Source organism: Callospermophilus lateralis, chromosome 19 (genome assembly GCF_048772815.1).
Source record: "Callospermophilus lateralis isolate mCalLat2 chromosome 19, mCalLat2.hap1, whole genome shotgun sequence".
In the NCBI taxonomy this organism is placed as follows: domain Eukaryota; kingdom Metazoa; phylum Chordata; class Mammalia; order Rodentia; family Sciuridae; genus Callospermophilus; species Callospermophilus lateralis.
In genome coordinates, this window is record NC_135323.1 from 15,520,361 (window position 1) to 15,545,865 (window position 25,505).

Below are 25,505 nucleotides of genomic sequence, written 5' to 3' on the forward strand. Positions count from 1 at the left end.
TGGCTTTGAACTTGTGGTCCTCATGCCTCAGCCTCGAAAGCTCTGGGATTACAGGTGTGTGCTACTGAGTCTGACTTGAGTTGAATTTTTGCATGAGGTATGAGTGAGGGGTCAAGCTTCAATCTTCTGTAGGTGACTATCCAAATTTCCCAGTACCATTTATTAAAGAGACTGTCTTTTCTCCAACATGTGTTTTGGGTGCCTTTGTCAAGAATCAGGGGCTGGGGTTATGGCTCAGCGGTAGAGTGCTTGCCTCCCACGTGCGAGATCCTGGGTTCGATCCTCAGCACCACATAAAAATAAATAAGTGTAATAAAGGTATTGTGACCAACTACAACCAAAAAATAAATAAATAACTATTTAAAAAAAATAAAAAAATATCAGCTGACAGTTCCTCCTATTTCTGCAACTTCCACTCTTCCCCTGGCACCCACTCCTCCAGACACCTTGAATTCAATGGGTCCAAATCAAGGATCTTGCCCCTATCTGCTCTTTTTCACCTTTGTTCATCATTGTGGGAAATGGTTTCACCATCTGTCTAGTTGCCCAAATTTTGGACTGAGAAATTGTTTCCTTCTCTCTCTGAATTTTGACACCTCCATTTAACACCTCCATCTACATCATTGGCAGACTCATCTCTCTAACACATCCTGAATCCATCCTTCCCTATTCATTCAGCTCAGGTCTCAATGTCACTTATATGGAATGCTGTTGTAACCTCCAGTTGTCCCCGTTGCCTCCAGTCTCTAGTCCCTCTAACCCCTTCTCCCAAATTGCATCAGAATAACATGTCATCCTTTTGCTTAACAAACCAATTGTTTTCATGATATATTTGAATGACATAAAGTCCTTTTTATGCAGGCCTGCTTTATCTTTCCATCCTCTTTTCTTGTTATTCATTTACACTGTATTCTCTACCATATGGAAAGACTTTGAAATTTCTGGTTCAGACACCTCTGTGTCTTACAAATGCAGTTTCCTGTGTCTGGAAAGCTGTTCCTCATTTCTTGCCTGATTCTCTTCTAAAGGGTTTTTTTGTTTTTGTTTTTCCTGGGGTTTGAATCCAGAGGTGCTTAACCACTGAGCAACCCCCCCCATCTTATTTTTGTTTTTTATTTTGAGACAGGGTCTCACCAAGTTGCTTAGGGACTTACTGCATTGCTGAGGCTGGCCTTGAACTTAAATTTCTGGGATTATAGGTGTGTGCCACCATGCCTGGCTCTTGTTTACTTTTTTAAACTTAAACTTTTCTCTCCATTTTATTCTGTTATCATAACCAAAATGTTATGTGCCTATTTACAGTTCTTACCTTATCCTGTTTTTATATTAAGAGAAAGCAGATGAAATTCCCTGGAAAGTTCTATTCCTTAGAATCTATTTGTAACTTGAGAAGACTTTAATAAACAAGTAATTATTAGGGAATGGGAAAAAGCATAAAAACCATTTAAAAATCCTATGTGGAAGTAATTACTTTTAGAAGAGAATTGCATTTATTTGAGGCATAGAAGTATGTATTTAATATATCTTTACTTTTATAGTATCCAATTTCACTTTTTTCCTTCTTGCAAACCAAATGCCAAGTTACATTTGATGTATTTTTTTAAAATAATAAAATCCGTGCCTTCTAGTTGTAAAAATGTTCATATGTGTACATTATTTTAATTTTTTTCTAGGGTGATTGTGCAAGCTTCTTTTTGTTTATTTAACCTGCCACTAGCTGACCTGATCCATGCAGATTTACTGAAGTTCAATAGGCAGTAAGTATATTTATTCAGATATTAGCTATAAAAGTGTCAGATGCAGGTAGGACCTACCAGAGTCGCTATATCTCAGTTATATTAATACTATAAATCACATACAAGAGAGATGGTTATAAGAGGCATCATTAGGAATTGGGGAGTAGAATATCATAGGATATTCCTATTTGTTTGCCCTGCACCATTTCCCTCACTTTTGAAAGGGCATTATGATTTTTATCCCTCAGGTTCACAGAGCCAATGTTACAACAGGGTTAAAACTCAGAAGTAAATCGAAACCTTAGTTAGCTGTAGGTTCTACATGGTGCCATACACACCAGACAGTAAGGTAAAGTGACCTGTGCTCAGTGATGTTCTAAGAATTAAAATTTTAAAAATCAAGCTTCATTGTATCCTTTCTTACTTGAAAAAGTCTAAGCTGATGATAACATGTTTTGTTCTTTGGTATGATTATGAATGTTTTAGGTCAGCTATAAAATTTTCTTGGTTGACAAATATTTGCAGATATATACCCTCTTTTGCATTCTAGAGAGGAATGAATTATTTTACAGCCTTTTTGTTAACTTTGTAGAAACATATTGCACAGTCTCTCTCTTTTTTTAAGGCAACTGAAATGGAGGAGAGCTTTGCCCACTGCTTGTTCTCCTCTTTATATAGGATTCCTTTCCTGTTTCACAGTCCTATTGCGGTCATAATCATAGCAATAAGCAAGCTGATGAGTGCCTTACAGTTCAGGATCATATATCTTCAGTCTAATGACCTTTATGCTTAGAAAGACTGAAAAGACTTTTTGTTTTTCCTTAAAAAAATGATTAAGTGCCAGGAGCAGTGGCTCATGCCTGTAATCCCAGCAGCTCAGGAGGCTGAGGCTGGAGGATCGCAAGTTAAAAGCCAATCTCAGCAATTTAGTGAGGCTCTAAGTAACTCAACAAGACCTTGTCTCTAAATAAAAATATAAAAAAGGGCTGGGGATGTGGCTCAGTGGTTAAGCACTTCTGGGCTCAATCTGCGGTACAAAAAAAAAAAAAAAGTTAACAAAAAGCAATTTTAGCAAATGTTTTACACCTCTCAATTTCTCCTCCTCCTCCTCCTCTTATTCCTCCTCCTTCTTATTTTTTTTTTTTTTTTTTTTTTGTCCCAGAGATCAAACCCAGGGGCACTAAACCACTGTGTCACATCTACAGCCCTTTTTTATTTTTTGTTTTGAGACAGTGTCTCCCTAAATTGCATAGGGCCTTGCTGAATTGCTGAGGCTGGCTTTAAACTTTTGATCCTCCAATTACAGGTGCATGCCACCATATTTGGCTCTTTTTTTTCTTTTCTTTTCTTTTTTTTTTTTTTTTTGTGCTGGGGATTGATCTGAGGGCCTTACACAAGCTGAGCATGCGCTATACCACTCAGCTATACCCTCAGCCCTCAAATTCCCTTTGAATGAGATACCCTACAAATAAATGAAACATTTCAAACAGTTGGAAAGAAAAGGGCACCGACATATGCCAAATGCCAGTGTGCATAAGCACCATAAGGCTATTTGCTTATTTGTTTGTTTACATCTAATAGCACCATTGAATGATAGATAAGATTGACTTTACAGATATGACCTATGTGTCAGGCAATGTGGAAAAGCTGGGAGGGATACAGTTCAGCAGGTCTTGTAAGAGACTCTCCACTTACCTGATACTCTTTGTTCCTCCTAAACAATGCCTACTTATGTGCATGTATGCCATATGTTGGTGATTGAATGGCTATTTGAGGATACCTGTGCTTTCCTGCTCTGATGATTCAATTCTACCCTTACCAAGAAATTAGTGCTTTTTATTTTAAATCTGTTAATGTCAGATGTGCTTGTAATTATAATTACAAGGTTTAATTACTCTTAGATTTTATAAACTTAAGAAATACAGGTATAAAATGAAAACCTTTAAGTGATTTCTTTCTTTCTTTCTTCTTCTTTTTTCTTTTTTTTTGCTTTAGCCATATGTCCTGATCACGTCAGAGTGGAAAGTTTTCTACTATAATGACAAAACTCATGTAGTCCCTGCCCTCATGGCACATACAGTTTTGTGGGGGGAGACAGGCGTAGTTATATTACCATATGATTATAATTATCTTCATTTTTAGGAAACTTATACCATTCATGGATTAACTTGTCCAAGTTAACATAATAGCTGATTGAAGAACTGGGAATCAAATCCAAGTTCTTTACATCAAGTCAAACTTCCTCCAATTCTCTGGCCTTTATTTATTTATTTTCTTCCTTCCTTCCTTCCTTCCTTCCTTCTCTATTTCTTTCTTTCTCTCTTCTTTCTTTTTTCTCCTCCTTATTGGCAAGGTTTCCATCACTACTTAAAACATGAAAAGATTAATTTTGTTTAGTCAGTGCACTTGATTTATTTTATTTGATATCATTATAATTGATTTTATATGACATCATTATAAAAAAACTACATGGCAAGATTCTTACTAGGAATCCACTAAAGTAATAAATTTGGGCAGAAAAACTTAGGTGTGAATATCAGTTCTTTCATTTACACATCGTGTGACTGTGGATGTTGTCATCTGTTCTCCCATCTCTAAAAGAGGAGGGTGGCAAAAGCTTTCTTGTGATTGCTGTGGGGCTTAAATTAACTAATATGTGGAGCTCACTTACTCAGTACAGAGCTCACTTACTGAGCATGTAAGAAGGCAGCTGTCTTCTCTTTGCATCTTAACTATGGGGCTAAGGTTTTATAATTATTCTGCTATTTCTATTTTTGTTTACTCAGGGTCAGGAGGGACTTCCTAGATGAATATGTCCTTGATACATAGACATATACGTATGAACTTATGTGTATAAAAACATACACATGTGGGCCAGGTCTGGGGCTCAGTGGTGGAGTGGTTGCCTCACATGTGTGGGGCACTGGGTTCCATCTTCAGCACCACATGAAAATGGATGAATGGGGATGTTGTGTCCATCTACAACTAAAAAAAAAAAAAAGAAAGAAAGAAAGAAAGAACAAACATACACATGTAATCTGTGTGTGTTAAATACCCTTGTAATCTTTGTCTTCCAGATTGTCCCTTTGCTCAATGATTTTTGGCATCTATGCTCTGTTTACCAAGCCTGCTCAGTCTCTAGCTCCAATGGGGGTGCTGTGTAAGCTAAAGCAGCATGAATATGGGGACCCAAACAGCAGGTAAAGTAACAATCTTTGAAATCACATGAAAGAAATATGAAAGCAAACTCTGCTGTTATCTTGCCTTTGGGATGTTGTTAGTCATGAACTCATGTATCTCAAGTAAGCTACGACTGTGAATGCTGAAGGAACTTTATGAAGAGCATCTTTAAGTATTGGATATTATTTAAGTTATATGCACTACATATGTCTATATAATTTGTACTAAATTACATATTGATGACCTTATCTAAGTCATTCATTCTTATTTCATTTCACCAAAGTTTTTAAGGACTTGCTCTTATATGCCAGGTACAAAGGTACTGGGAATACAATATGAATAAGGAGACTTTAAGAGGCTCTACAGATTACAAAAAAGCCGTGATAAAGGGGCCCATCAGAGGCATAATGGGGCACTGTGGTAATGCAGAGAAGAGGTCCCCTCCTCAGTCTGCCCAGGGAACACTTCACAGGAGTCGGGGTTCTGGAGCTGGATTTGGGTGACTGAGTTGGATTTCCCCTCCTGAACACAGATGAAATGAAAACAGCATGGTAAATATCAGGAAGCACGCATGCACTCTCAGTCAGCTGTCCATTTATTCATCCAATAAATATTATTGAGAGCCCCCCAAGCCCTAGACTATGACACAGCAGGGAGGTCTCTGTCCTCTAGAGGGAGGGAGGAGGACTAAGAAAAACAGAGTGCTATATATAATGATCAGTTCTTTGGTGAGAAATAAAGATCAGGGAAACTAAGAAGGGTTGGAGAAAGCTGCATTTTAAAAGAGGAGAATGGAGAAGGCCCCACCAAGTTGGCATTTGAAAGACCTGGAGAGACTTGGGTGGGAACCATGAAGATTCTCTGTGGGGAAGTGTTCCTGGCAGGAGATGCAGGTGGCAAGGCTCTGAGGTACAGCATGCCTGGTGCTCTAGGTCTGGCAAGGAGGCCAGTGTGCTGAAACCCAGTAAGCAAGAGAGGAAGCCGTGATATGGAGAGAGGCCAGATCACGCAGGGCCTTGCAGGGCCCTGTGGTCCTGCTTTGTTACTTTGGTTTCACTGGGAGATGGATGGTGGTGATTGATTGACTAGACCCATTTCTAGAGCAGTTTTAGGTTCATAACAAAGTTGAGCAGAAAGTGCAAAGTTCCCATATATCCCCTAAGTAACCCCACTTGCATCGCTTCCCTCATTATCAGTGTCCCTTATCAGAGTGGCACTTTTTTACAACTGATGAGCCTACATGGACACGTCATCCTCACCCAGTTCATAGTTTATGTTAGGGTTCACTCTTGGAGTTCTGTGTTTTATGGGTTTGCACAGATGTATCATGGCATGTATCAACTACTATAGTATAATACAGAATATTTTCACTTCTCTAACAGTCTTCTGGGCTCCACCGATTTCTCTTTCTTCTCACTAACACCTGGCAATCCCTGATCTTTTTACTGCCTCCATAGTTTGGCCTTTTCTAGAATGTCATATAGTTGGAAACATATAGTATGTAACTTTTTTAGATTAATTTCTTTCACTTAATAATATGCACTTAAGTTTCTTGTATATCTTCTCGTGGCTTGATAGTTCATTGGTTTTTAGTGCTGCACAATATTCCATTGTCTGGATGTACCATAGTTTATACATTAACTTACTGGAAGGCATCTTTGGTTGCATACAAGCTTTGGAAATTGTGAATAAAACTCCTATAAAAATTGGTGTGTACACAGGTTTTTGTGTGGACATAAGTTTTTATTTCATTTAGATCGATGCTAAGGAACATGATAGCTGAATCATAAATAAGAATACGTTTTTTTCTGTAAGAAACTGCCAGACTGTCTTCCAAAGTGGCTGAACCATTTTGCATTCCCACCAACAACGAATAAGAGTTCCTATTGCTGCACAACTATACCAGCAGTGTCTTTCTCAGAGCAGAAGTTTTTAATCTTCAATTCAGCTCATTATTTTTTTTTTCTTTACTGGATTATACCTTTGGTGTTGTATCTAAAAAGCCATTGCCACACCCAAAGTCACCTATATTTTCTCCTATGCTCTCTTCTAGATGTTTTATAGATTCATGTTTTACATTTAGGTCAATGATCCATTTTGAGTTGGTTTTCATGAAGAGTATAAGGTTTGTTTGTGTCTGTGCTTGTGTGTGGATGTCTATTGTTCCAGCATCATTTGTTGAAAACACTATTTTTCTTCATTTTATAACCTTTGCTTTTTTTCAAAGTTAAATTGATTATATTTATTTGGTCTGTTCTGGTCTTTCTTCTCTGTTCCTTTGATCTATTTGTTTATTTTTTCACATACCAGACTTCTTGATTACTGCAGCTTTGCAGTAAGTCTCAATGTAGGGTAGTGTCAGTCCTCCACCTCTGTTCTCCAATAATGTCTACTAGCTTCTTTGTAAAAACTTTAGAATTAGTTTTCAATATTTACAAAATACCTTCCTGGGATTTTTGACTGGGATCTATAGATGAAGTTGGGAAGAACTGATATCTTAAAATATTGCTTTCCTATCTAAGAACATGGATTATGTCTCCATTCTGTTAGCCTTCTTTCTTTCATTGGAGTTTTGTAGTTTTCCTCATATAGATCTTGCATGTATTTTGTTATACCTAAGTATTTCATATTTGGGGTCACTATTATAAATAACATTATATTTTGAATTTAAAATCACAGTTGTTCAGGGGAGAGATTGACTTTTTTATGTAAATCTTGGATTTGACAACCTTGCTATCATAATTTCTTAGTCCCAGGAAGTTTTGTTTTGTTTTTGTTTTTGTCAATTCTATAGGATTTTCTACATATGCGAGGATTTATTTAATTTTATTCTTACAACTTTTCCTTCCAGAAAGCTGGGGATATAGCTCAGTTGGTAGAGTGCTAGCCTCACATACACAAGGCCCTGTGTTCAATTCCTAGCACCACAAAAATAAATAAAGAAAGAACAAAAATAAAAAACAATAAACTACTTTTCCTCCCAGAATTTTATTTTGAATGTTTTCAAAAATAAAAAAATGTTTTAAAGTTGTATAGTGATCACATCTGGATTCAACTGTTTACATTTTACTATATTAGTTTTATCACATTTATCAACATATCTACCCTATATTTAACAATCAAACCCTCTTGTTTTATTCTCACAACTTTTCATTATAAAAAATTTTAAATACACAAAAAAGTTTAAAGAAAAGCACAAGAAAATGCATATAGTGACTCTTTAGATTCAATAGTTGTTAACAGTTTTTGCATCTTTGCTTTATCTGTGTCTATGTGGGTGTGTATATGTGTGTGTCTTTTGTTTTCTGAACTATTTTAAGGCAAGTTGCAGATATAATGGCGTGCTACCCCTGACAATTGAGCATGCATCTCCTAAAAGAATTATGATTGGAGAATTTGGGGCAGAGTAATGACCTGATTCAACTTACTTTTTAATAGCTTTCCTCATTGCTGATGTGTTCAGCGTACACTGAAGGTGTTGGGAAAACGTATAACCGCAGCAGCACCCCAGAGAAAACCCCAACATGGCGCCTAACGACCCTCTTTTTTTTCTTTCACTGGCGGGAAACGTTCCCGCTGGCGCCAATGTTCAAATCCTGCTGGAGGGAAGCCTTAGCCCCAATAAGAATTAACTTCTTGGGCTCCGGAACTGACATATGGAAGAGCTTGCCAATAGACGTGCGACCCGTTATCTCTCTCAGCCCTGCTACCTCTCCTTAGACCTATATAAACACACAGCCTTTTGTAATAAAGCGGAACCTCTTCGGTGATCTGTGTCATGTGGTGTCTCCCATTTGTAGTGCGGTTTGGCTTCTTCCAGTCTTACAGAAGGGAGTTGGGGGAAAACTCAAGAACCTGTAGGTTAGTGACTGGTGTTTTATCAGGTTCCGTGGCTGCCAGAGGAAGTCTAGGCTGTTCCTCCTCCATACTCTCACATGGATCAATGAATAAGCTATAATAGAAGATTAAAGGCCTTGAATCTTCTACCTGAGTCTGTTCCTGTCCCCTTTCAGCCACCTTGATTTTCTTTTCTTTTTTCTTTTTATTTTTTTGGGTAGCGGGGAATGATACTGGGGATTGAACTCAGGGGCACTCGACCACTGAGTCATATCCTCACCCCTATTTTGTATTTTCTTTAGAGATAGGGTTTCACTGAGAAGCTTGGCAAGTCTCGCTTTTGCTGAGACTGGCTTTGAACTCACACAATCCTTCTGCCTCCGCCTCACATACTGCAGGGATTACAGGTGTGCATCATTGGCTTGGCCCACTGTGATTTTCTACTGCAGTACTGCTTGCAGCTTTTAATGCTACCTGGACTTTTAGCAGCTTTCCCACTGCAGGTGGAAAACAGTCATCTAATAGATGGAGAAACTGGGACTGAGAAAGAACTCCTTCTCATTCTATGGAGGAAATGTGTCCAGAGCAGTCCACACTCACTTCCTTCTCATTTTGTCACACACGTTTACTCAATTGCAACTTTTGTGGCTCTCATCAGGGATCACCACATTCTGTTGATTCTAACTCCTTAACCTCAGTGTGAGTGTTGAGAGCCACAGTTTAGTCGGAATGACGCCTGGCATTTTGCCAGAGGGAATGGTTGAAAGGTGACCCTGCTCCAGGAATAGGGCGGCTCTGAGATTAGGGCGGATCCTGCTGGGAATAGGGAAAAGGGCGGCTCCCGGATTAGGGCGGATCCTGCTGCCTCAGGCGCACCCTACTTTGGAGTTCCCATTGAGTTCTCATGGGATTCCGGGAGAATTGGTGCGAGGAGCCGGTGGAGGGAGTGTTGTTCCTGGGAAGTGTGTGTAGAGTGCCTGTGAGAGTTCAGGAATAAAGAGTTGCTGTTTGAACCTACAAGGCTTTGTGGCAGCTTGGTTATTTTGTGCCCAGCCACACTGCGGCATGTGAGTGTTAGTGTCCTCTTCACCTTCCCTGTTAGAGTGCTTCAGCTCAGACCCACACCAGAATTTCTCATATACAATCACTCTTTGGTTTTCATTTGGTCTTCCATTGTTTCTTTCTCTGCTACTTGGCTAACCTCCCTTCAAAGAATTCTCTACACTGCAGGTTGATCTTCTAAAAGGCAAATCTGATATTGTTACTCATTAGTTTAACATTAGTAATGCTCTCTTCCTTGTAGGGTCAAGTCTGTACTTCTCAAACTCCACTATTAGACGATTTGACATTTCTCCAGACGCCACAGATGTCACAGCTGACGTCTCTTCCTCTGTGAAGGTTTCTGGAGGTAGCTTGACCACAGCACTTTTAGCCATCATTATGTTTCATATACCCTTCTAATTGTAATGCCAGATTCGTGGGACCCCAGTAGACCTCCAGGAGAAGAATTCGATGCAATCACAGAAGAGTCTTTATTGCAAACTCAAGCCTGGACTCACAACCATTTCCGACACAGCGGTCCCAGGGAGTGAGTCCCAGTCCTTTGTTCAGTGAGATTTCATAGGTTTTGGGGGGATACTCTATGCATCACAACATCACACAGCAAATCATTCCGTACCTCGGGAAAATCAAACAACAACTCTTAACATTGATTAGCATATTCAATGGTGGGAACAAGTTGGGTAAGGGGTTAGTACAAGAGGGAGATTCCTTTGAACTGATTGATTTAAGCCATGAGGGGTATATTGCTAAACTACATGGTTTCCTAACATGTTATCAACCACCATAAACTACTGGGGGGTCATCTGGCATTCCAGGTATTTTCTCTGTCTCATGCTGATTGGTGGTTGTTAGGGGGTTGCTAATGGGTCCTCACCTAGCCTAGCTGAGTCAGGGACACCTGGCACCACAGATCTCTCCTGTTATTTGCAGACAAACAACTCAGCAGAGTGGGTATGTGCCTACAAAGGCTCTGTGGGTTTTTCCAAGGACAAGGGTCACACCCCCTTCCTTAGGACAGGCCTTGAGGTAGAAGCTGCTGTTATTTATTTATTTTCAAAAATGGAGTCACATCAGTTTCTCATAATCATAGTATTCACCTCTCTGCTACAATTGACTCATGTCCATCTCCTTAATTAGATTGTAGGTTCCTAGTGGCAGAAACTATTTTATCTACTTTCATATCATGACTGCTTGTTACATGGTAGGCAACTAGTAGCTAAGCTTCCATTTTTGCTCTCCTCCAGGCCTTCTTTCCAATTACTGCCAAAGTGTTCTAACACAAAATTCACACTGTGTCCTCCTCCTGCTAAGAAGTGTTCAGTGACATCTTTAGCCAGTGCCATCTTTCACAAAATACAGCATCTGTACCCCTGGTGGTTTTCAGGTGATGCACAATAGTTGTCTTTGTATTCTTGAAGAATGTAAAGATCTTAAAGTAAAAGTTCTTAACCTCGTTGCACATTAGAATCACTTGGAGCTTGAAAAAGCCCGGATGCCCACGTCACATCCTAGTCCAGTTAAATCATCTCTGGAGGTGAGATCAGGCATCAGTGTCTTTTTTTTCCCTTCCATATTCTTTTCAGGTGTCAGTGTCTCTTAGAGCTCACTATCTTTTCCACTGTGTAGCCAGCGTGGGAACATAAAGGTTGTCTGCCTTGAAAACAGAGGCTCTAGGGACTAATTTTTGTTGGCTCAGTAAAGTGACATGTTGGCAGCTGGACACGTTGGCAAACTGGTTTCATTGTACCATAAGCATTTTTAGAGATATAAATTCAGGCACTTAAGTGTCATTTATCTTTGAGTGATAATTAAACCTTGACATCTAGTGGCCTCAGGTAGCTAGCTGTTGCTAATCTGAAAGTGCCTGACTAAAAGTCCAGAGGCTAACTGTACACTTAGCAGGATATGGTTTGACAATCAGAGAGTACTGTGAGACTCACCAGTGTAAAGAATTTAGGGAAAAAAAAAGGCTACTTGAAATGAATTATAAACTTACAGGTAAGTTTTCTAATATCTGGTTATGATTCCACTGTTACACAGAACTGTGTAGCCAAGGGGTATTATTCTTCCCTTTGCTGATTTCAAAATATATTGATTTATTAGTACATTTAAAGAAATATTAGTTCTACACAGAAGATTATTTCACCATGTTTAATAGATCTATTTAGTTCTTAGTGATCCACATATATACTGACCTGTAGCCAGTATGAATAATAGTAAAGTTTGTCATTAATGGAGATCTAAAACTGGGGTACTTGGGGCAAGAAAACCAGCATAAGTCTCTTCTAATTGGGATAAGGGACTTCATGAGGTATAGTTAGAAATGGATCATCAATAATTTTATACACATAATTTCTACTAAAAATTACAACACAAGTTTGATTTTTCACAAAAATTTGTGAAATTTTAGTATGTTATAGAATTCTAATATGTTATAGAATTTCCTCCTATCTGACCAACTAAGAATGTTTGCATTCTTCTTACAGCAAATATTCACGGAGTTTCTATTAGGTGTTAATCTGAGCTGAGAGCTACTGGGAGCCAGGATACAGAGTCATAAGACTTTATCTCTCTCTTTCCTTGAGAGCTTACATGGCATTAGAGACTGAGGCAGAAGGGCAAGTCGTACAATGAGCTAAGTCCAGGGCAAGATAAGCAGCAAATGCAGGAGGAACACAAGCTTAGTGCTTGATTGCTTGTTACCCATTGCAAGGCACTGAACCCACTCTATGTGCTAGTAGTGTCCTCTAGTTCTGGCCAAATTCCTGCTGCTTGACAGGAGATAGAAAGATACATTTTCACCAGTAGCTACAGTCTGTCCATTTACATATTGAATTTCACTGTCATCTGTTGATATGTTGTGGGTAACTAGATTAAATGTATTACATAAGACATACAGGGGCTGGGGTTGTAGCTCAGTTGGTGGAGTGCTTGCCTAGCATGTGTGAGGCACTGGGTTCAATTCTCAGCACCACATAAACACAAATAAATAAAATAAAAGTATTTTAAAAAAAAAGAAAGAAAGAAATACTGTCTATGGCCAGTCTATGTATACAAGTGTTTGTCTTGGTTTTTATTTTCAGTGCTAGGGACTGAACCTAGGTTTCTGCATGCTGGGCAAGTGTTCTATCCTGAGCTACATCCCCAGCCAAATAAATTGGTTTCTATACCTTTGATATGAAGCATTGTTTTGCTTGTCTTTTGTCTGAAAGCTTCTCAATAGATCCTTCCAAAATTATATTTATGAAGAAAGCTTAGAAAGCTGAGAATGTGACTTTTCTGTCAGTGACATAGTAAACAAAATGGGTTTAACTCTAGCAAAGGAAAAGATTCAAAATGAATTGTCTAAAGGTGAAACATCTACAAATAAAAATAATCCCAGAGCTTTGTCTTTCAAGTTTTTTTTTTTTTAAATAGAGATTGACTATAGTAGTAAAACCGACTAATGTAGTGGTTTTATGACGATGAGATTACTTTGGAAGAAATCAATCTTGGTGCTAGTGAATTTTTTTCTTTCATGATTATCAATTAATTCAGCATCCTTTGCACAGGAGAGGGTCCCCCAACCCCATCCCCCAGAGGGCGGGCAACCCCCAAGAGGGGGAGCCCCATCAATTAGAGGAGGGGCACCCCTTGAGAGGGGCACCCAGTCCTTGGAGGAGGGACATCCCCATCCTCTAGAGGAGGGGTACCCCTCGATAGGGGGACACCCTCCCTAAAGGAAGGGCAGCCCATCCCCTAGAGGAAGGGCACCACTGGAGAGAGGGACACAGTCCCTAGAAAAGGTGCACACCCCGAGAGGGAAATCCTATCCCTAGAGGAGGAGGGACCCCCATTCCCTAGAGGAGGGGCACCACTCGAGAGGGGACACTATCTCCTAGAGGAAGGGCTTCCCTCCAGAGGGGGACCCCATTCCTAGGGGAGGGGCACCCCATACCTTAGAAGAGGGGCACCCTTGAGTCATGGACCCCATTCTTCACAGAAGATGGGCTCCCCCATTACCTAGGTGAGGGACTCCCATGGAAGGGGGACACCATCTGTAGTGGGGGGTACCCCATTCCCTAGAGGGTGGGCACCCCTCAAGAGGGAGATCCAGTCCCTAGAGGAGGAGCACCCCCCAAGAGTGGGACTACATCCCTTGAGGAGGAGGAGTGCACATGCCCCCATCCCTAGAGGAGGGGCACCCATGATAAGGGAAACCCATCCCCTATCCCTCTAGGAGGAAGGGCACAGGCCCCCCATCCCCTAGAATTGGGTCACCCCCCCAGAGGGGGACCAAATCTGTAGAAGAGGGCTGCCCCCATCCCCTGGATGAGGGGCAGCCCCCAAGAGGTGAAGCCCAACCCTAGAGGAGGAGAGCCCCAATTCCCTAGAGGAGGGGCACTGATCAAGAGGGGCACCATGTCCCGAGAGGAGGGGCAACCCTGAGAGGAGGGGCAACCCCCCTGTAGCTGGATTACAGGTGTGAGCTACCACACCTGGCTAATGTTTTTTATATATTCTTTATCAGGATGGGCATTCCTTGAGAGGGGAACCCAGTCCCTACCTGTGGGGCACCCCATTCCCTAGAGGAGGGGTACCCCTTGAGATGGGAACCCAGCCCCTAGAGGAGGGGGAACCCCTCAATAGTTGGATCCAGTCATTAGAGGAGGGGCACCCCATCCCCTCGATGAGGGGCACCCCATCCCCTCAATGAGGGGCACCCCTGGAGATGGGGATCCCATCCCTAGAGGAGGAAGGGTGCCCCATTATATAGAGGAGGGGCACCCCTCAAGAGGGGGACACCATCCTTAAAGGTGGGGCACCCCATCCCTTAGAAGAGGGGCACACCCAAGTGGTGGACCCCATTTTTTGCAGAGGAGGGGCGCCCTCATCCCCCAGAGGAAGGGCAACCCCCAAGTGGGAGAGTCCCATCCCCTAGAGAGGGGCACCCTTTTGAGAGGGGGACACCTTTCCTAGTGGAGGTGTACCCTCCCCTAGGGAGGGGCATGCCAGGAGATGGAGACCCAGTCCCTAGAGTTGGTGTACCCCATTGCCCTGAGAAGGGGTACCCCACAAGAGGGGGAGCCCCATTGATCACTCAGGAGGGGTGCCTGGCCCCATCCTCTAGTGGAGGCACACTTCCTGAGAGGCAGGGTCCCCAGAGTGGAGGGGCACCCTCCCCCATCCCCTAATGGAGGCACATCCATCCCCAAGAGGGGGACCCCATCCCTAGAAAAAGATGCGCCTGGCCCCATACCCTAATGGAGATGTACCCCCTGAGAGGGGGACTCCATCCTTAGTGGAGGGGGACCTCGTCCCTACAGAATGGGGAACTGGGAACCCCCTGAGAGGCAGACCCCATTCCTAGAAGAGGGAGACCCCATCATAGAGGAGGGGCACCCCTCCAGAAGGGGATCCCATCCCTAGAGGATGGGGACCTGGGGAATACTTTGAGATGGGGACCCCATCACTAAAGGAGGGGCACCCCAATTTCTAAAGAAGGGGCACTCCCCGAAGGTTACCCCATCCCTAGAGGAGCGGGGACACCCCCATCCCCTAGCAGTGGCACACCCACTGAGAGGGGTGACCCATCTCTAGAGGAGGAGGGGTGGCCCCATCTTCTAGAGAAAGGGCACCCCACAGAAAAGGGCATCTCCCATTCCTAGAAGAGAGGTGCCCCCATCCCCTATAGGGGGCACATCCCCTGAGAGGGGGGGAATCCATCCTTAGAGGAGGAGGGGTGCCCCTATCTTCTAGAGAAAGGGCACCCCACAAGAGGGGGAGCCCCATCTCTGGCACAGGAGGGTCATGTGGCCCCATCCCCCAGAAGAGGGGCAACCCTGGAGAGGGGGAGACCCATGACTTGCATAGGAGGGGAGCGCCCCCATCCCTATCCCCCAGGGGAAGGGTAACACCCTAGAGGGTGAGACCCAGCATCATGCTGTTAATTTTGCTATAGTTTTGAAATGCTTATTGTAAATTTATTTATGAATGTTTTTACAGACTCTTTTTTTTTTTTTTTTCAGTAACAGGAATCTACTCCATGGACACTCTACCACCAAACTGCATCCCCAGCTCTTTTTACTTTTTATTTTGTGATAGGGACTTGTTAAGATGCCCAGGTTGTCCTTGAACTTGGAATCCTCCTGCCTCTCCAGTAGCTGAATTACAGGTGTGAGCTACCACACCTGGCTAATGTTTTTTATATATTCTTTATCTATGAGTCCATTGAAACACATAGTCTTGCAAAAGTGAAAAAAACAATCAAACAAGCAAACAAATAAAAAATAAACACTCTTCTATAAAGAGCTTAAAGCCTGCTATGGATCACTAGAAGAACTAGAAATAGTCAACAGTTGGAACATTCCATAAATTCTGTCTCAAATTTTGTTCTTTGTTGAGACGTGAATTCCCCTCTGCCCCAGCATGGTATATTTGGGAAGTCAGGATTAAATACATATGCAGGCTGGGTACAGTGGCCTAGGCCTGTAGCCCAAATTCTCAGGAGGCTGTGGCAGGAGCATTGAGAATTTGAGGTCAGCCTGGGCAATTTAATGAGCTCCTGTCTCAGAAGAAAAAGTAAAAAGAGCTGTGAATGTCCTTCGGCCGTAGAGTGCCCCTAGGTTCAGTCCCCAGTACTGCAAGAAATAAACAGAAGTTCTGTTGCTAATTATAGTGGACATAGCACTTAGAGAAATCTAAATTGTTAACATTTGGCCCAAAATATTACAATTGAGACTGAATCAGTTTACTGATGGTACTTCAGAAATGGGGCTGTGATGTGAAATTTTTGTGGGGGAATTCTGTCCAGGAGTTCTTAGGACCATAATAATATATATCCTGATTTTTGTATTAATTTTTTTTTTCAGTGTGGAGGTGGAACCCAAGGCCTTAGACATGCTAGATAAGAGCTCTGACACTGAGCTATACGCTCCAGCCACAGAATTTGCCACAGAATTAGCAATGATACACTATTGATTTCTTCCCCATAGCCCACTTTTTTATTTACTTCTATAAATAGGGTCTTTGTGTTTTGTTGCAAAGGGACCACCTGAGGACTAGATTATATCCAAAGCAGGAGATGATCAACCTTATGGTGTATTTTGGAAGAATATTACATTGTTACTTTTTTCATTTAGTTTTTATATATGGAAACATGAACCATATCCCCCAATCTCTGGCAAAGAAAAATTGGCATATAGGGAATTAAATATTTAGATTTTCAAGACCTCAGTGTGATCATATAATGCTATGAGTATACCGGATATTTCCATGGAGAATATTTAACTTTCTCAAAGACTGAGTTTTTTTCCTTCTGATAAATTTAGATTAGAGGTATCAGTTTTTCTTGGAGAGATTTTTAGTTCAGATAAAATGTTTTAGGTAAAAGTCTCAGCTCCAGCTCCAAACTCACTAGTTGTGTAACTTTGGGCAACTTAATTAACCTAAACTTCCTTGTGGTCTTTAGGGTTGTTGTGAAGATTAGCATCAACAAGAGGAAAGTATCCAACAGAACGCTATGCAATTAATTGTCTCCTCAAAGTAACAACTCACAATGCAATGGTATTTGGAGATGAAGCCTGTGGATGATAATTAGGTATAGACAATGATATGAGACCGGGACCTGCGTAATAGGATTAGTGCTCTTATGTAGCTCAGAGGTGGATGTGTGCTTAGTATGGGCAAGGCCCAGAGTTTAAACCCCAGCACCAATTAAAAAACAGAGGGTGGGGTGGGAAGAGGGAGAGAAGGAGAGAGCATGCTCTCTCTGTCTCTACCATGGGGGAGGATACAACTGTCTGCAAGCCAAGAAAAGGACTTTCACTAGAATCTGACCAAGCTGGCATCCTAATCTAAGACTTCCAGCCTCTGGAAATGTGAAAAAATAAATTTTTGTTGATGAGGCCTCCCAATCAATGCAGTCTATAGTATTTTGTTATGGCAGTCCAAGCCAATTGAGATACAGGGCCACATACATAGTAAGCCTGCTAAAACTTGTTACACTTGTTTCAGGCTAGAAGAAATTTACTCTCTATACTTGAGGTAGCAACTATTTATGTGGACTTGTTTTCTTGACCCTAATTCAGAAGAGACTATCCTACTACTTAAGTCTTATTTGAGTTTCTTGGCCTTTGCAATACTGAGCATCTCTTTATTCTGTAGGGGTGCCCATTGATGTGATTTTGGTTTATTCCATTGGTTGGATTGTCTATTTTTATTCTAATGATGATAAAATTATTTTACTGATGCTATCAGAGAGTAACCTTATTAATATATTGATATATTGATAATTATTAATATATTGACAATATTGATAGGAAAAATAAGAGAGTGGAAAGGAGCCAGGCTTCATTTTAGTTTTGTGATGAGGAAGATCCTACAGAGGATACAATTTGAGGTGAGAGTATGATAATTTACATCATGGCCCCCTTTACCTCTACAGCTTACTTTTCGTAGTAAGCTAAGAAAATTAGGTAAAGGATACCAAAGAGTAATATTATAGGATATTATTACCTGCAGGTAGATTATTTTTGTTTCGAAGATTGTGAGAAAATTGGGTGCAATTTTTTTCCATGAGCAGAAGTGCAATTATTATTATTATAAGATGATGTTAAATATATTTGTTAATGGTCTATTTGTTTCCACTAGCAGGTAGGCTTTGTGGAGGGCAGGAATCAATGTTGATTGATTTATTCTGTATCTTAAGCACTTAGGACAGTATGTGTGCAATAAATACCTGGTGAACAAATGAAGGCCCAAGCAGTGCGTAAGAACGATTTTTCTACCAGAGATTCATTAAAAAGTGTTGTTAAGGTTGGCAATGAGAGGTGATGACATTCTGAAAGAAATATAGCCTCACTAGTCAATAGGTGTATTCATCTCCCAGTAGAATGAATGTAATGTGAGAGAGAAGAGAAATTCTCTCAAGTCATGGGCATGTCTCTGGCTTAGAATCATATTTCAGGAGAAAAAAGGCATCTTAAGAAAGAAGCAGAAACACCAAGGAAATATTTGAAGAGTGTCAAGAGATTCAGTGAGGTAGTGGGGAAATCACAGGGATTACTGCAGAGTCTGAATCCATTAAGATGGTGGCAATTCAGTGATAAGGATGTAAGCTTGAAAGTATTGTGTCTTCTAACAAATGCCAAATTGCCTATTCATTGAAATGTTTATCCCCTGGCTGCCCTTGAGTGCCTCTTTCAGGCTGTCTTTGTGCATGTTGTCTTGTGCCCATAGGAAACTTTGCCACACGTGTTCTTCATGCCCCCTCTCTGTGCAAAAAAATAAAGACAATTCTATCCTAGAGATGGAAAATATTCCATAGAGAGACCCTGACAGCAGGAATCTAATTTCTTTTTTTCTTTTTTTGGTGGGGGTTACCAGGGATTGAACTCGACCACTGAGCCACATCCCAGGCCTATTTTGTATTTTATTTAGAGACAGGGTCTCACTGAGTTGCTTAGTGCCTCACCATTGCTGAAGCTGGCTTTGAACTCAAGATCCTCCTGCCTCAGCCTCTCGAGCCACTGGGATTACAGGCATGCACCACCACACCCAGCAGGAATCCAATTTCTTTATTTATATATATATATATATATATATATATAAAGTTCTATTGATTTTATTTGATACATAATTCAGCTATGTCTATCCTAATCAATATGTTAAAAACATTGAAAATTGGGGAATTAGATACCAGTTAGCATTTCCTACATAATAATGACCAAAAAATTAGTTATAAAAGCAACCATTTTGATTGGGTGTTGTGGCATGTGCCTATAATCCCAGCAACTCAGGAGGCTGAAGCAGTAAGATCAAAAGTTGAGACTATCCTCAGAAACTTAGTGAGGCCCTAAGCAACTTAGAGCCTGCCTCAAAATAAAAAATAAAAAGGACTGATGATGTGATTTAATGGTTAAGTGCACCTGATTTTAATGCCCAGCACCAAAAAAACAACCCCGCCTCCCAACACACACACACAAAAGCAACCATTTTATTCACTCATGTCTCAAGTCAGCAATCCAGGCTGGGCTCATCTGGGCAATCCCTATGCTGATGTTGCTTGGGATGATAAATGAGACTTTAGTCATCTTGTGCCTTTACAGGCCTGCTCTGTGAAGATGACTGCATGCATATGTCTGATGGTCTGTGCTGGTTCTTGGCCAGACCCTAGGTGTCCAACAGATTGGCTCCAATCTTCTTCAAAGATGATATTGTTGGTTTCTGAAGTTCAGTCAGAGTTGGCTGACTCCATTGCTCAGGGCTCAAGCTGAGGCAGAACATTATGGAAGAAGAGTATGGCAGAGAAAACTTTTGATATTTTAAAAACTGGAATCTGTTATAACTACAGAATGCAGAAAGAAAATGGTCTCCTGCTGCTAATCGAATACTGAGACAGAAGCACAGAGGTGCCTCTGCTGAGCAGAAACCAGCCTTTTCATAAAACCCTGGGTTTTGGAGCACATATTGTAATAATTCCGTGACTAAGCAGCTCATGGATGCAGTGCTGTGGTTTCCCCCCCTCTAAAGGTCTTGATTAGGCCACTTCCTTTCTTTTATGTGTTGGAGACATGTATGATTTACGCAGCTATTGAAGTGGAACTGGGTCTCCGTTACCTTTTTTGGCATCTTGCACCCATTGTTAGTCTGGTTCTCCTGTTTAGTGTGTCTTGTGGTTCATATCTGCAAGAGAAGCATGATGGCTGTGAGCATCTGCAACATCAAGTTCCAAAGCAGACATGACCATGTCTTCTTGTTCTAGAAATCAGGCACTCAGCTGTTTCATACCTCCTGGATCCTTAGTGGTTGAGGCCAATTATACATCACTGAATCCTTTCTCTAGAGTGGTCAGAGGCTGTCAGTTTACATAATATGGCATCAATTCAAATTGGAAGGGTATATTATTCAGACCACTTTGGCTGCATGTGACAGAAATCCACTACAGTCTAAATAAAAGAGGAACTTACTGATTCTTATATCTGAAAAGTCAGGCAGAGCTGGCTCCCAAGTGTGCCAGAAACCTTTTTCTCTGACTTTCCCTCTGTGTCTGCTTCAAGCTTTTAATTCCTGCAAGCAACATAGCCCCAGGTTTATATGGGCCTAATAGCCCAAGATTATGAAGAAGCATGCACTCTTGTCCTGGTAGCAAGCAAAAGTCCCTTGTTGGACACCGACAGGCCTTGTGTAAGTCACATGACAGTCACTGAAAGCAATAGTGGTACCATGAGGCATGGAATCCTCTGACCAAGTCCGGGCACAAGTCTGATCTTAGCGTGGGAGTGAGACAGTCTTAAGGACTGGGACAGGCTTACTTGTGGAAGAAAGGAGAGGATTTTTTCTTGAAGGAATGCTAGGCTAACCAAACATTATATACCCACAGAAAAAAAGGAGAATTTGGGAGAAACAGCACTATCAGAGCCTCTGTTACTTCCAGAAGCTATAGTCAGCATGTATGTGGGGAAGTCAAGCCTATGACCTTGGCCATTGTGTTTATCTCAGAGCCTGAGAAGTAGCAGCAGAAGCATGGAGAGGGGGTAGGTAGTAGTAAGTTCTTGGACCAGGTAGGACTCAAGGTGAGGGGCAGACTGGAGGAGCAACAGTTGGGGGGATGGTCATCCCTAATGAATGCAATCCAGTCCAGAGCACCAAGGACATTCTTAGCTATGGCTTTTAGAGGAGGTAGTGGTGGTTGGAGGTTCTGCACACGATTTTAGGCAGCAGACTTCTAGTTAATGTGTACTTACTTTTCAGAACTCAGTTTGATTTACTAGGTTCCACCTGCTAAGAGTAAGTCTGAACTTTTTACAGTTGTCTCATATAAGTGCATGTAAATCGAATTTACTTATAATTATTTGAGTAAGATCTACCATCTGCATATAAGATCTATTACCTGCATGGGGGTAAGCTCCATGAGGACAGGGACCCTACCAGTTTTGGCTACTGTTGAATACCTAGTATGTAGCTCAATGCCCAGCATATTAATAATCTAACAATATCAATTTTCTTTAGATGAACTAATGATACATCAGTTTTGGTAATAGTGATTGGTTTTAATATGAAAATGTAGTGCAATCTGCTTCCTCATCTTATATCATATAGTTTGACATTTTCATTTCTTTTCTCATTTGGCTTAATGAGGGGCTATTTTAAATAGTTGAGCTAACTGGATAATCAAAATTTGAATAATCAGGAGCCCTTTTTACTGAATATGATTTAAATAAAAAGTATGATCTATTTGGAATATAATTAAGAACCTTAAAAGTATTTGGGCTTAATGGAAGTACTTAGTAGAAAACCTACCCAGGTTGCTTCTAAATATTATTAACACTGGATTCCTTTAATTGTGTTGAGTAAAAGTTTGGTATTAGAAATGAATGTCCAAATTCTCTCACCTTGTTTAAAACCCATTGTTAGGCCTTAAACCAAAGTGTAGCTGGGCATGCACCTGTACTCTCAGTGGCTCTGGAGGCTGAGGCAGGAGGATTGAATTGCAAATTCAAAGGCAGCCTCAGCAATTTATCAAGGCCCTGAGCAACTTAGCAAGACCCTGTCTCAAAAGACAAAATGAAAAGGGCTAGGGGATGTGGTTCAGTTGTTAAGTGCCCATGGGTTCAATCTCTGGTACCAAAACCAAACAAACAAAACTGAAGTGTAACAAGGGTGCACACATATGAGTGTGTGCTTTGGATCCTCACTCCTGTCCTTGATTATCCCAGGCACTTGGTCATTCTGGGTTGTAGTTGTGGCATGTTTCAGCAGGTACTGTGCTCACAGGTTTGTGTGTCAGCCTCCTCTCCTATGAGCAACTAAAAGGTAAGGGTTATTCAATAATTGGAAAGAATTAAAATTATTCAATAAAATTTCTTTTTTATTTTTAAATGGATTGTTAGATAACAAAACTTTTTTTGTTAAATAGTATTGAATTAATAAAAACAGAAGCCCCTAGAAAAAAACCAAACACCTAACTATGTTTTATAACTTTTTCCCCCAGTACATCTATAGATCATCAAGATCATATGTTTTATTTGGTTTGCCTGGTTCCGCTGGGCATTGCAGTAATTCAGATTCTGGTTTGGAGCCCATTTTCGATCAGGACCAACACAGACTACACAGGAACTCTTTAAGGACAGCATCAACTGCTATAGGATCCAAACAACTTCAGGTGATGGAGTGTACATAGACCTGAAGGCAAAGCTGATCTTAGAAAGCAAAACAAATAAAATTAATAAGTTCAGCAAGTCTTAGGACTTTTTGACTCTGTAATTTAAATATAAGTTAAGGCCTTTCTTTTGGTTATTTCCAAATGGTCTTGTAGCCTAGACACACCTGTAACTCTTCACCAGTGAATTGCTATGTGAGTTCCCAGAGCCCATCCGGCTGTGCACGCTACTCTCTTTGACGATTTTAAACTTTATATTGCTTCTCTGACCAATTTATTAATGAGACAGAATTTTTTTCTTCTTTTCATTAAAACTGCATCACCATTATCTGTAGATTCTCTTATGATTAAGAATGAAGAAGGTCACCATACTTCCTGATTTCAAAATATATTATTATAAAGCTATTGTAAATCAGAACAGCATGGTACTGGAATTAACAGAAGACACATTGCCCAATGGAACAAGATAGAAATCCCAGAAATAAATCCATATGCTTATAGCCAACGGGTTTTCAATAAAGAGGCCAAGAGTACACAATGGGGAAAGGAAAGTTTTTTCAATAAATGGTGCTGGGAAAACTGGATATCCATATGCAGAAGAATGATATTGAGCCCTTATACAATACACAAAAATCAACTCAATGGATTCAAGACTTAAATTCCTAAAACCACTAGAAGAAACAGGGGAAAAGCTTCAAATCAGGATTACATAAAAAGTTTCTGTATACCAAAGGAAACAAAAACAGTGAAGAAACAACCCATAGATTGAGAAAATATTTGCAAAACATGCATCTGATAAGGGGCTAATATCCAAAATATATAAAAATCTCAAACAACTCCATGGCAAGAAAATAAATCTGATTTAAAAATAAGCAAAGGATCTGGCAAACATTTCTCAAAGGAAGATATACCCGTAAACACAACAGTGTTTACATGTCTATACATGAATATATGCTCAACATCTCTAATCATAAGGGAAATGCAAATTAAAGCCACAATGAGACTTCACCATGCTGTTTAGAAGGCTATTACCAAAAGACAAAAAGATAGCAAATGTTGGTGAGGATGTGAAGAAAAGGGAATTCTGATATATTGTTGGTGGGAATGGAAATTGTTATAGCTATTTTGAAAAAAAGTGTGGAGGTTCATCAAAAAACTAAAAATAGAATTACCATATGACCTAGCCATCTTATTTCTAGATACATGTGCAAAAAAAAAAATTAAGATCAGTATATCAAATAGATATCTGTACTTCCATGTTTATTTTAGCATTATTCACAATATCCAACCTATGGAGGTGACCTAATTGTCCAGTGGATGATTGGGTACAGAACGTGCGGCATGAATACACAGTGGAATACTGTGGGGAGCCACTCTGAATAGCCACGCCTTCCAGTCCTGAAGCATGAGGCTCTGACCAATCACTACATTTCATGGTGACTTGGGCATTGTCCCAGCAACACGGGTCTAGGTTGAGCTACACTCACCTATTCCTTTGTCTTCATATCCCTTGCCTTATTTGGATGGTTTCTTCCCAATAAAAGGGTTCAGCTCATGCTCCTCTCTCTTTCCACCCCTAAGGTAGGAGGACTCATCACAGGATCCAAAGAAAGTGGTATTTCTCTGTCTCTGTGATTATTCGTGGCAGCCCAGTTCAGCTGGAATGAACTTGAGTGTTTAGTCATGGAACTCGACAGAATGCTATTCAGCCTTAAAAGAAAAGGAAATTCTGTCATTTGTAATAATATGGCTGAATATGTATGCCAAATGAAATAAGACAGGCACAGAAAGACAAATACCACATCATCTCACATAGATGGAATTTATTCATCATTCAAGAGTTTATTTCAGAGAAAGAGAGAGTAGAATGATGGCTACCAGAGGCTGAGGGATTGGAGAGGGTAGTGGTGGTCGATTGTCTAGATTGGAGAGATGGGGAAGGTGAAATGTTGGCTAAATTTTCAGGTAGTGATCTATTGCACGGCCTGGTGACCATGGTCAATATTAATCAATTTTCATTTTAACATTGTTAAAAGAATAGGTTTAAATGCTTTCATCGCAAAAAAAGGTGATGTAAGGTAATGGCAATGTTAGTTTGATTTAATCTTTCTACCATGTATGTATACACTAAAACATCACATTGTACCCTATTAAATTAAGAGTTGGTTCATACAAGTGGGAAAGAACTGAGATGGCTTCTCTGTCTCTGACACCTGTACTTCATAGATGTTTCAGTTTGCCTATGTGTGCACATACATACACAGACTCAACTGACTACCAGACCTCTCAGTTCAGCCAACCACCTTCATCTGATGGACTCAGATCTCATGTGCCCACTCAGATTTAATCTGAACATTTAATCAGAACAATAATAAGCTCAGCCTGAGTCATGAATACATTTGCGTGCTAGAGTTGCTTAAGAACTGATCCTTGAAAAACAAGTGTATATATTTGTACACATATAACCTTATTATAAATGTTGATAAAAGAATGTATCAAACATGATTTAAAAGAATAAAATGTATCAGAGGTTGAGGTGTAGATACTCT

The 25,505-nt window shown here is 40.6% G+C and overlaps 1 protein-coding gene across 2 annotated transcripts in view; it reads left to right on the forward strand.

Moving 5' to 3' along the window:
• LOC143385299 (transmembrane protein 180-like) overlaps positions 1-22,921 on the forward strand; it is a 34,570-nt gene extending 11,649 nt beyond the window's left edge. Inside the window, exons 4-7 of one of the 2 annotated variants that reach the window (XM_076840714.2) lie at positions 1,674-1,757; positions 4,814-4,936; positions 18,264-18,271; positions 22,800-22,921. In XM_076840714.2, coding sequence (XP_076696829.2) covers positions 1,674-1,757; positions 4,814-4,936; positions 18,264-18,271; positions 22,800-22,921 — 337 coding nt within the window. Of the gene's footprint in view, positions 1-1,673; positions 1,758-4,813; positions 4,937-18,263; positions 18,272-22,788 lie in introns of both variants that reach the window. The other variant, XM_076840715.2, reaches the window with a different exon arrangement.
• The last annotated feature ends 2,584 nt before the right edge of the window (positions 22,922-25,505 follow it).